The 12,312-nt window shown below is 41.0% G+C and overlaps 1 protein-coding gene across 1 annotated transcript in view; it reads right to left on the bottom strand.

Annotated features, from left to right (window-relative positions):
* LOC139388421 (microtubule-associated protein 1B-like) overlaps window positions 1–12,312 on the bottom strand; it is a 60,804-nt gene that overhangs the window by 18,968 nt on the left and 29,524 nt on the right. The window contains exon 3 of the mRNA XM_071135070.1: window positions 2,155–2,237. Coding sequence (XP_070991171.1) covers window positions 2,155–2,237 — 83 coding nt within the window. The remainder of the gene's footprint in view (window positions 1–2,154; window positions 2,238–12,312) is intronic.

Below are 12,312 nucleotides of genomic sequence, written 5' to 3'. Positions count from 1 at the left end.
TTTGCCTTGATGACAGCTTTGCACACTCTTGGCATTCTCTCAACCAGCTTCATGAGGTAGTCACTTGGAATGCATTTAAATTAACAGGTGTGCTTTGTTAAAAGTTAATTTGTGTAATTTATTTCCTTCTTAATGCGTTTGAGCCAATCAGTTGTGCTGTGACAAGGTAGGGGTGGTATTGAGAATAAAGCACTATTTGGTAAAAGACCCAAATGCAGCCCAAATAAATGCTTCACAGAGTTCAAATAACAGACACATCTCATCATCAACTGTTCAGATGAGACTGCGTGAATCAGGCCTTCATGGTCGAATTGCTGCAAATAAACCACTACTAAAGGACACCAATAAGAAAAGACTTGCTTGGGCTAAGAAACACAAGCAATGGACAGTAAAATGGTGGAAATCTGTCCTTTGGTCTGATGAGTCCAAATGTGAGAATTCTGGTTCCAACCGCAGTGTCTTTGAGATGCAGAGTAGGTGAACAGATTATCTCTGCATGTGTGCTTTCCACTGTGACGCATGGAGGAGGAGGTTTGATGGTGTGGGTGCTTTCCTGGGATACTTCTTTGATTTATTTAGAATTCAAGGCACACTTAACCACCATGGCTACCGCAGCATTCTGAAGTGATACACCATCCCATGTGGTTTGCGCTTAGTGGGACTATCATTTGTTTTTCAACAGGACAATGACCTAACACACCAGGCTGTGTAAGGGCTATTTGACCAAGAAGGAGAGTGATTGAGTGCTACATCAGATGACCTGGCCTCCACAAACACAAAACCTCAACCCAATTGAGATGGTTTGAGATGAGTTGGACCGCAGAGTTAAGGAAAAGCAGCCAACAATTACTCAGCAACTGTTGGAAAATCATTCCAGGTGAAGCTGGTTGAGAGAATGCCAAGAGAGTGCAAAGCTGTCACCAAGGCAAAGGGTGGCTACTTTGAAGAATCTGAAATCTGAAATATATTTTTTGGTTACTACATTATATAAAATATAACTTTTTTGGTTACTGCATGATTCCATATGTGTTATTTCATAGTTTTGATGTATTGATTATTATTCTACAATGTAGAAAATAGTAAAAAGTAAAGAAAATCCCTTGAATGAGTAGGTGTGTCCAAACTTGTGTCCAATGTACTGTATATATTTACAAAAATCTATATGGGTGATTGGAAATGATGCAGACAATTACATTGATGGAAGCCACAATATGTCTGCAATGTTAAAGCTGATCTACCCACTTCTTTTTATTTATATATATATATATATATATATATATATATAGCCCATCCCAGCCTTGTGCAGGTCTACAATTTTATCCCTGATGTCCTTACCAGCTCTCTGGTCTTGGCCATTGTGGAGAGGTTGGAGTCTGTTTGATTGAGTGTGTGGACAGGTGCCTTTTATACAGGTAATGAGTGGAGAACAGGTGGGCTTCTTAAAGAAAAACTAACAGGTCTGTGAGAGCCGGAATTCTTACTGGTTGGTAGGTGATCAACTACTTATGTCATGCAATAAAATGCAAATGAATTACTTAAAAATCATACAATGTGATTTTCTGGATTTTTGTTTTAGATTCCGTCTCTCACAGTTGAAGTGTACCTATGATAAAAATTACAGACCTCTACATGCTTTGTAAGTAGGAAAACCTGCCAAATCGGCAGTGTATCAAATACTTGTTCTCCCCACTGTATATAGCCCTTTTTCGCCCTAATTTGGTGATATCCAATTAGTAGTTACAGTCTTGTCCCATCGCTGCAACTCCCGTACGTACTCGGGAGAGGTGAAGGTCGAGAGCCATGCATCCTCCGAAACAGACCCTGCCAAGGCGCACTGCTTCTTGACACACTGCTCGCTTAACCCGGAAGCCAGCCCCACCATTGTGTGGGAGAAAGCACTGTTCAACTGGCGACCGTGTCAACGTGCATGAGCCCGGCCCGCCACAGGAGTCGCTAGAGCGCAATGGGACAAGGACATCCCGGCTGGCCAAGCCCTCCCCTAACCCGGACGACATTGGGCCAATTGTGTGTCGCCTCATGGGTCTCCTGGTTGCGGCCGGATGCGACACAGCCTGGGATCGAACCCGGATCTGTAGTGACGCCTCAAGCACTGCAGTGCCTTAGACCATTTATGTACTTATGGAATGTACTTACCTCAGTGCCTACAGCTGCATCTGAAGGGTTGATAAGAACTACTGTCTCGAGAACGCTGCTTTTGTGGTGAAGAATTCTCTGCCCTGAAAACAACAAAGGGAGAAAGAATAACTCAATCAATGTGTGCTGTGGAAAATATATAAATGAAATGCTTACATTTTTTGCTGATTGATAAACGTTTTTTTGATAGTGGGTGCATGTAAAAGCATGCCTTAAATAGCTGAAAATGTTTAATGGCCCTATTAAATCAGAGGCTACAGTTGCAGCAGATAATTTTTTTCCTTTGCCCTGTCAGGCCAGTATGGCATGTCTGCCCTCCAGAGACGAAATGTTCTTAGTAGTCTCCTCCACTCAATCATCAAGGCTGCACACACCCAATTACCCACACAGCCTACTAATCACCCACCTACCACCAGCCACAGACTGTCACCAAGAAGCCATTACCACCAGTTACCCCCAGTCACTTCCAATTCAACCAGGGAATCGGTGAGAAAGAAACATCTCTTTGTAGTCTATTTGTTTCAGTATGAATCTTATGAATCCAGTGTTTCTTCATTAAATTGTTAATCTTATAACTCCAACTCCATAATGCTCTCCTTTAATATCAAAAGGCAATCATTAATCATTTATTGTGAAATCTCATGTATTCTCTCTCTCTCTCTCTCTCTAACTGTTCAGATACAGATGTTTCTGACAGTCTTAATGCGACTATGTAAATTGTTGTGTTCCTCCAGAGGTGGCCTTTATCACTGCCTGTCCAATATAGCCATGAAATGGCTGGATCCGAGAGTCAGCCCAGCTACCCAGAATCTGACTAAACAAGAAATCATTGTTTTAGGAACTTTCAGCAGCTTGCTTTATCTGAATACTTTCCTTCGTCCTCATTCACCTACAGTAGTTGCGATGCCTTCCTTTAAATCACCTGAGTGGCATCCCAAATCACTGGGCATAGACTTCAATTCCATGTCTATTCCACACGGGTTCAGCGTAATTTCATTGAAATGACATGGAAACAATGTTGATTCAACCAGTGTGTGCCCAGTGGGAATCAATCTTTCTCTCTGTCTCCTTCTCCTCTCCTCCTTTCACTCATCGTGGTGAGCCGTGGTGGTATTTACCAAGAGGTTCTACAGTCATGGTATACTGCTGCTACATTACTTGATTCAAGAGACTGGTGTTAATGTCCCTCATAATTTACAAAAAAACTCTGCTTGATTTTTCACATATCATAACATGCCAACACTCGTAAAAGCTTAAGTTCTATCACTACTGGAAAACCAGGCCAGATTTGTAGAACTAACACCGTGATTGCAACAGAACAGAAATAACTGAAATGCATGATGCTTTCTTGGAGGTTGAGGGCGGGGTTGTGGATCTGCTCTGCTGGTATAAAGAAAGACTACCAGTCGTGATTATCTCAGAGAGAGGGAGAATGTCTGGGGGGCTCCATACAGCAGTAGGTTCTGGCCTCGGGGCTGATTTAGCCATACATATTTCATATTCCAGATCGATCCTCCTACCCATTAACCCACCTGCTGTACCCTCCTCCTGAGGGCTGTCACTCACTATGGAGGAGGTGCTCAATCTACTGCCACTAATGCAAGACTGGCTCACATATCAGAGGAATAGATTTAGCTCGATAGTAATGTTTCTTTTTCCAGTTGCGTATCCTGTAATGTATATATATATTTTTAAACCTTCAACGGCCAATGGATCATGCACTCCAAATTAGAAAGGAGGAATAGGTTAAGCAGACGTAGTTCCTAGTCGAAGGACTTCTTTTTAATCCATGGTGGAAATGTTATGGCGGTTGTTGTTGTTTGTCTTGGATAGCTGCCTATACGATTTACAGCTTTTGATACTGACACACAGACTGCTATTGGAAATCCACAGCGTTTATTTTATTCCAAGGAGAGAACTGTGATTTTAAAATTGCGGAACAAGCTTAGCTCAGTTCATGTTCAAAATAACTGGTTGTCTCTTTGACGCTGTGTTGTACTTCCTGGCGCAGTTCAAAGCTGGAGCTATTACTGTATTCTCTTGCCGTGTATTCATTCATTTTCAAAGGCTGGCTTAACAGCATCAGATTTATTACTTTAATGTCCAGGGGAAATGTTTCAACCCCACGGTCTTCATGGAGATTGATAAGCAGAACCCTGCAGCCTAGAACCGGGGCCTTTGTGTTTCTGTATGAGAATAATAGTTGACTGCGGGAAACACAATCTCCATACACAAACATCACAAACACAGGCTATTTCTCTACCGGCCCCGTCTTCTTAGCAGGTGGCAGCTAAATCAGGCACGCGCACAGATGTAACAAGGTTACATTAAAAACAATGAAATCAATTCTCAGAAATACAACTTTACAAGTTTTACATGTGGAGTTAAATTCAACCACATTACAGTGATTAAATCCAACCTGCCTTTGCTAAGCCTGGTCATATTTCCGAAAGCAGCCTGAGAGGAGATTGGGCTGGGTGGTGGAGGAGGCGGCCTACACCTCTTGTGCTCAACAGGATATCCTCCATTAAGCTGGTACACTCCCCCTAAGGAGGATGGGTAAGAGGACTGTCGCCATGCCTCATCTACCTATGTCGAGCAAATGCCCCTTTTCGGTGGTGGTATAATTTACTCAAAAATATTTTAAAAAGTACAATATATACCATTTTTGAATTTTTCAAAAGACATTTGACAACAATATAACAATGTGACAATAACCTTACAAGACAACGAACATACAAAATGTTTATAAAATAAAAAAAGAAATGAGACATTGGCTCACACAGTCACATGCAGGAGGCTACATATTGCACATTGAGTGTGAAACATTAGATGAGGATTATACAGAGATGCAATCAATGAGATGTGAGGGGAGATTCTCCATTAAATCAATAAAGGGTTGCCAAATTCTGTAAAATGTCTCTGACTTGTTCCTCAACGAATAAGTCATTTTCTCCAGTGGGGTACTACTACTAACTTTGGATAGTCACATTCCAATTGGCAGCGGGGTATCTGCTTTCCATTTCAAGGTAATACATGTTTTGGCAATTGCTAGTAATATTTCTGCTTTTTTTAAAGATAGGAATTAGTAAAGTTACCCAGTAGACAAACCTCTGGGTCTAAGGGGAATGCAACCCCATGGATTGAGGATATGGCATCACATACCCTTGCCAGAAACTGTAGTTTTGAACACTGCCAAGTTGAATGGAGGAATGTTCCTTCATCTACTGTTCATCTAAAAAAGTAGGGAGGAGATGCCAGGGTGGAACTTGTGAAGGTCTAGATGGGGTGATATAGAGCTGATGGAGGAAATTAAACTGGATCAGTCTGTATCTGGAGTTCAATGTGGATGTAACACCATCCCTGCATAGGTCACTCCATAACCCCTCATCAAGATTGATACCCAGATAGTTTTTCTCTCCATCTAATTCAGGGTTTATCTAACCCAGGCAGTGGTAATCCTGACATAAATAGATCGTCAACATAGGAAATGGTCTTGAACAGTGGTTGGTCCGCATGGCAGAGTTGTTCGATAGGTGACATCTTAGGTAGGTTCCACTGGCCCTTGAGATTCACCCTGATAAAATGAGGTTGTAGGTCACTAAAGGAGTCCTTGTTAGACAAGTGGTATTGCTGTTGCAGCAGTTCAAAGGACATAGGAATTCCCTCCTCATAACAATGTTTCAGAAGAGTAATACCCTTATCAGGCCATGATCTAAAGTTACTGTTCTGGAGAAACATGGGAAGCAATCTATTGTTCCATAGAGGGGTTTAAGGGGAATTAATCCCTCTCGTCTGAACAGCTCATGCAGTTTAAACCAAGTCAGGACGGAATGTTTAACTAAAGGGTTGTCTGTGATAGTTTTTATAGACTTCATGTCCCATTTGCAAAACAAATCTGCCCTAGTGTCCTCATGTGCATGAAACCGTTCAATGTTCAACCATGAGGGGGAAGGGCCATAGTCTAGAGTGCACAACCAAGTAATACATTCTAAAATTGGGGAGGTTTAAGCCCCCTTGACCGTAATCAAGGGTCAGTTTGTCCTGGCTAACCCCTAGGCGTTTTACTGTGCCAGATAAAGTGTCTAGTCAGCTTGTTGAGAGAGAAAATGAATGCTGCGGGTACAGGGATGGGGAGAGATTTAAACAAATATGGAAATCTGGGCAGGACATTCATTTGAATTACATGAATTCTACTCAGTAAAACGAGTGGCAAGTCCTTCCATTTACACACGTTGCCCTCCACCTTTGGCAACAAGCTGGCCAAATTGAGTTTATAGAGGTTCTTCAGGTTACCATCCATCAATATGCCCAAATATTTGAAACCATTATGCTTGATGGTATGACGGTCAAACACAAAGTTCAAATTTCACTTAATTTTTTACATTTTTATCTTGTATCCAGTAAATGAACTATAACACTCTAATAGGTTCTGCAAGTGAGAGAGGGAATGTTCTGGGTTCGTTAGAAACAAGATAAGGTCGACCACAAAAACTGATAGCCCAAACTCAAAGCCGTGTACAGTGCCTTCAGGAAGTATTCACACCACTTGACTTTTTCCACATTTTGTTGTGTTACAGCCTGAATGTATAATGGATTCAATTGAGATTTGTTTTCGCTGGCCTACATATAATGTCAAAGTGGAATTATGTTTTTTTTTCGAAATGTTTACAACTTAATTAAAAATGAAAAGCTGAACTGTCAATAAGTATTCAACCACTTTGTTATGGTAAGCCTAAATACATTCAGGAGTAAAAATGTGCTCAACAAGTCACATGATAAGATAAGTATGATTTTTGAATGAATACCTCATCTCTGTATCCCACAAATACAATTATCTGTAAATGATCTGTAAGGTCCCTCAGTCGAGGAGTGAATTTCAAAGCAGATATTCTGAAGGCACTGCATGTTATAGCCTCAGCCCACGGTTCAATGGCGAGGGCGAAGAGGTGTGGGATAATAGGGAAACCCTGTCTGTTCCTCCTATAGAGAAGGAAAGAAGAGGAAGTAATCCCATTGATTGCAATCCTAGTTTTATGAGATCTTAGCTTAACGATAGTGATTTTACCAAGTTTAAAAACATGATGCCTAAACCGAACTTATCTAAAAAGTGAAAGAAAAGGCCTTTTCGGTGTTGAGGGACACTGCAACACTAGGTCTTGTTTTTGTATCAAATACTTTTCTGAGATTATTGGAAGACAATCTATTACAGTTTTTTTGGATTGCTTACATACTAAAATGAAAAGTAGTACACTATTAGCAAAACCTTACACTCAAGAAGCAAAACATCAGCCCATATTTGCACAACTATAAGCACATTGTCAACCTCACACTTGTTGCAAAATTCTACACACAGTAATTTGCAAAACAGACTTAACATACATTACACACAAAAATCTATCATGAAGTCACGTCCTTGCAATACCAAAGCACTGACTGTCAAATTACCACACCGTCCAACCAATTGGTTCAACACAGTCATCAGGTGTGCAAATACTCGTTTGCTTACAGTTTTTTCCAACTGCTTACACACAAAATCTTTTCATGTCACACGATTTTTGAAACCTCTCAATCAAAGTGCTAAACTACACACCAAATATCCCAAACCATAAGCTATTTCTCAGCCTTTGACTCAGTTGTCAATTGCATAAAACACTTTTTTTTCAAAACAATACACACAATTCTCTACCTAAAACACAGAAATCTAACAGTAAGTGACTTGCTTTCCTTTTCCAAACACAACCAATCAAAATGCTACACTTATTCACCAGGTCACACACACACTCCTCACATGTGCAAACACTAATAGCTTAACTGATCACTAACCAATCACTGCTTTACTGTAGTATAGGCCTATAAATAGGTCAAAGGTCAGATTACCATTACAATGGATGCCAACAATGAACAGAGAGCAAGAGGAGTAGGAGGGAGAGGAAGAGGAAGAAGAGGACAAGGGCAAGGGCAAAGAAGGGAAGGAAGGATAGCCATCTCTGATGAGATTAGGGCAACACTTTGGTTTGACCATGAGAGAGGCTGGACTGAGAGTCCAGCCCAACTTGAGTCGATTTACAGTGGCGTCCATAATTCGAACCTTCAGAAATGAGAACAGGTATGCAACTATCTAATGACTATTTTAGCATTACAGTAATGTACAGCCGCTTCTCCAGGCAATGGCGGACGCATGTGGGGACATAGAGGTTGCCTCTGTCCAAGGTTGGATACGCCATGCTAGGAGATACTTCCCTCGATGTTTGGCAAGAGAAAACGTATCTCTTGATATGGACGAAGTATTGTGGCCAGACCCAGGCCGGAGAAGAGATGAAGCGTAGCTTAGCACTGGTGACTGCCCCCCCACCAATTCCTGGACTGCCCCCCCGGGACCCCACACACACAATTGTGTTCTTTACTGTATTCTAAAGAATATACTTTTGGTTTACATATGTTTATGGTTTTGTTGTATGCTACTGTATACAACAGTAATGTTTGGCCTAATAAATATTTTCTGTTTCTACATTGCATTGGTGTTTACAGTGTACTTGTTACCCCTCTCATCCGATTACTTTCACTGTAGAACATTGTATTGGTGTTTACAGTGCACTTATTACCCCTCTCAGCAGATTACTTTCACTGTAGAACATTGTATTGAAATGTAGATTTTAGCCTATGAAAGACCAAAGAGCTTTAGATTTAGAATAACAGTGTTTACTTGGTATATCCAAAAATTTACTATTATGAAAGCAGTGTTTGCCATTTGATGCAAATGCTTCATTCTGACATGTGTTTATGGCATTTTGAATGCAGTGTTACATTTTGAAGGAGATGTGAGGCATTTTGCATTTTGTGTGTGCAGTTTTGGGAATTGTGTGTAGAGTTTTGAAAAAAGGAGACAGTTTTGAAAAATGTGTGTAAGCAGTTGGAAAAAACTGTAATTGTAGACACACCAATCAGGTGTATAAGCACTATAAAAAGCAGCAGGTGTTCATTGGTCTTCAAGCACAATGGAAAGAGTCAGAGAAAGAGTAAGACGACGACGAGGAGGAGGAGGAGGAGGAGGACGACAACAACAACAACAACAACGAGGAGGAAGGGGAGGAAGAGGAAGACAAGAAGGTGCTCAAAGAGGACCGAATCTGACAAATGAGATCTGCGACCACGTTGTCAACCACGGCCTGACGCTGAGGGAGGCTGGACTGCGAGTACAGCCAAATCTAAGCCGATATACAGTGGCAAGTGTGATGAGAACATTTCGACTGGAAAATAGGTATTGTAAAAATATCATCATATCAAAAACATCTGCACGGTTTCAGTAACTGCTTACAGTACTGTATTCTATGCACTATCAGCACTTCTGTTACCTTTTCCTGTGAAATTACTGTACTATTGTATACTGTTTTTTTCTTCTACATAGGATTGAGGGTCAGGGACGACAAGGGGGAAGGCCTCCTATGTTCACAGAACAGCAAGAGAGGGAGATAGTAAACATGGTTTTGGCCAACAATGCTATAACACTCAAGCAGCTCCAAGCTAACATTGTCAATAACCACGCCATTTTCAACGATATCCATCAGGTCTCAACATCAACACTGGCACGCATCCTAAAAAAAAAACATATTCAAATGAAGCAAATTTATCGAGTGCCTTTCGAGCGCAATTCCGAAAGGGTGAAACGACTGCGGCATGATTATGCAGAGGTATGTATTCACTTTAGCAGTGTGATCTTGCATACTGTCTCATAATCTTTTACTGTACTGTAATATGTATACTAGATCTACACTGAACTACACAATTTTGCCTGACACTGTTTTTCAGAGTTTTACGAATGGATGGAGAGTTCATTTACGTAGATGAGGCTGGGTTCAACCTGACGAGAACACGAAGGAGGGGAAGAAACATCATTGGCCACAGGGCTATAGTCAATGTCCCAGGGCAATGTGGGGGTAATATAACACTCTGTGCAGCCATTACACAGAATGGGGTCCTCCACCGCCATGCCCATATGGGCCCTTACAACACAGCACTCAAACTTACATTCTTGGACCAATTGCACAACATAACAGCAGCAAATCAAATCAATCATATGCAATACATAGTTGTCTGGGACAATGTCTTTCCACCGCTCTGCTCTGGTTCAGAACTGGTTTCAGCAACATCCACATTTCACCGTCCTATATCTTCCACCATACTCTCCATTCCTCAACCCTATAGAAGAGTTTTTCTCTGCATGGCGGTGGAAGGTACATGATCTCCGTCTCCAGGCTGAGGTACCCCTCATCCAAGCCATGGAGGAGGCCTGTGACCAGATGGAGGTAGCAGCAATGCAAGGATGGATTCGTCATTCAAGACGTTTCTTTCCAAGGTGTCTTGCTAATGACAACATTGTCTGCGATGTTGATGAAATTCTCTGGCCAGATCCAGCTAGGCGAAGAGACAATGTGTAGTTATTTTTTTTTTTTGAACTAAAGTGACGTTTGGTTACAGTATTATGAATCTCCATGTCAACATTTTGGGCGTGTTGAGAAATAAATGAGTTTCTTCAGTCTACAACATGGGTATTGTGTAGTGTTTGGTGAATTTGTACATTATATTTGTACTTTGTTGATAGTAGCCTACTCTAATCATAGGGAAGTAGAAGTGCTAAAAGTGTTTTAGGTTTATCACAGCAGAGTGTAACTCGTGCAAACAGAGTATAGTAATGTGAAACGTGTGTGTTTCATATGGTAACAAAGTGTGGTTTTTAAAAAGAAGTGTATAGTTTTTACAAGAGTGTTTAATTTTGCAAAGGATCTGTAGTGTTTTGCTAATTGGGTGTGTGGTTGTGCTAATTGTGTGTAGTGTTTTGAAAACACGGGCCCTGTTTTGAAAATCTTGCTTAAGCAATCAAAAAAAAACTGTAATTATGAAGCCAGTCTGATCTGGGTTGACCAGCAGAGGGAGGCGTGACTCCAGTCTCTTAGATAACATCTTGATGGCCTATAGGAGGTGCACTTTAGGGGGTTTTCCCCTTTCTTGGGAATTACTGTAATCACGTCTTCAGAAAAAGACTCTGAAAAGCAGTTGCGGTTCCTGTTTTTTTTTAAGTACCTCCGTAAGGTAGGGTACCAATAGCTCCTTAATTAGAAGGTAAACATTTAATGGCCTCCAACAATTCAGGGACTGAGAAATGATCACTCAGGCACTCTCTGTCCTCCTCTGGCATGGGAGGTTGAGAGAGGAGAGAAATGAGTTGATCTCTGATTGGGAAGTATAGAGTATTTCTTCAAAGTATCATTCATTTCAGTAGGGTGTAAGGATATCTCATTAGTAAGAGTTTCTATAGAATGAATTGTCTTACTTTCCTCTGTTTTCTGTTGCGATGCCGATACTATATGGGCTTTTTTTCCAAGTTCGTAGGATCGTTGTTTTGATCTAGTAAAGGCCCTCTCAGTTTGATATGTGTTCTGCGTACTATATTGCAGTTTTTTATTTACCAAGAGCCCGTATAGGTCTTTAGTCGGGCCTCTTTGATAGGTTTTTATCGAGCTCAAGAATTTCAGATTTAAAGGACATTCATTCCGGCATCGTGTTTTCTCTTCAACCCTTTAGTAAAGGCAATGATTTGTCCCCTCAGGTTTTCAATGCATCCCAAATAATGAAACTGTCAGGAGCAGAGGGTTTGTTTGTCAAAGAAAAAAATATGAACCTGCTCTTCGATGGATGCACAACATTCAGGTTGCTTCAAGAGTAGAATTTATTTTCCATTTATATGCTCCATTTACCTTGGTAAGGATGGAGAGTGATATTGCCAGAGAATGGTCAGTAAGCAATCTGGGGAGATATTCAGTATCTAACAATTTGTGAAATAGCAAAAAGCTATGCATGTGTGTGTTGTGTGGGTGTGAATAAAAACAGTAGTCCCTATCCTGTGGGTGCCTCTATCTCCAAGCGTCTAGTAAATTGAGATCCTCCATGAATGACATGGTGAGATTGGCGGATTTTTTAAGAGGGGAGGGTTTATCAGATCTGTCAAGAACTGTATCTAAACAAACATTTAAATCTCCTCCAGCCAGTAGCCATCCTGGTGCTTGAGCAATCTGAAGGAAGACATTCTGAATAAACATATGGTCATCAAAGTTTGGGAGCATAAATATTCAATAGGGTCCAAGACTTCGAAGACATACT

Source organism: Oncorhynchus clarkii, chromosome 29, assembly GCF_045791955.1.
Source record: "Oncorhynchus clarkii lewisi isolate Uvic-CL-2024 chromosome 29, UVic_Ocla_1.0, whole genome shotgun sequence".
Lineage (NCBI taxonomy): Eukaryota > Metazoa > Chordata > Actinopteri > Salmoniformes > Salmonidae > Oncorhynchus > Oncorhynchus clarkii.
The sequence above is the reverse complement of the archived record's forward strand: the minus strand, read 5'-3'. Positions and strand labels throughout refer to the sequence as shown.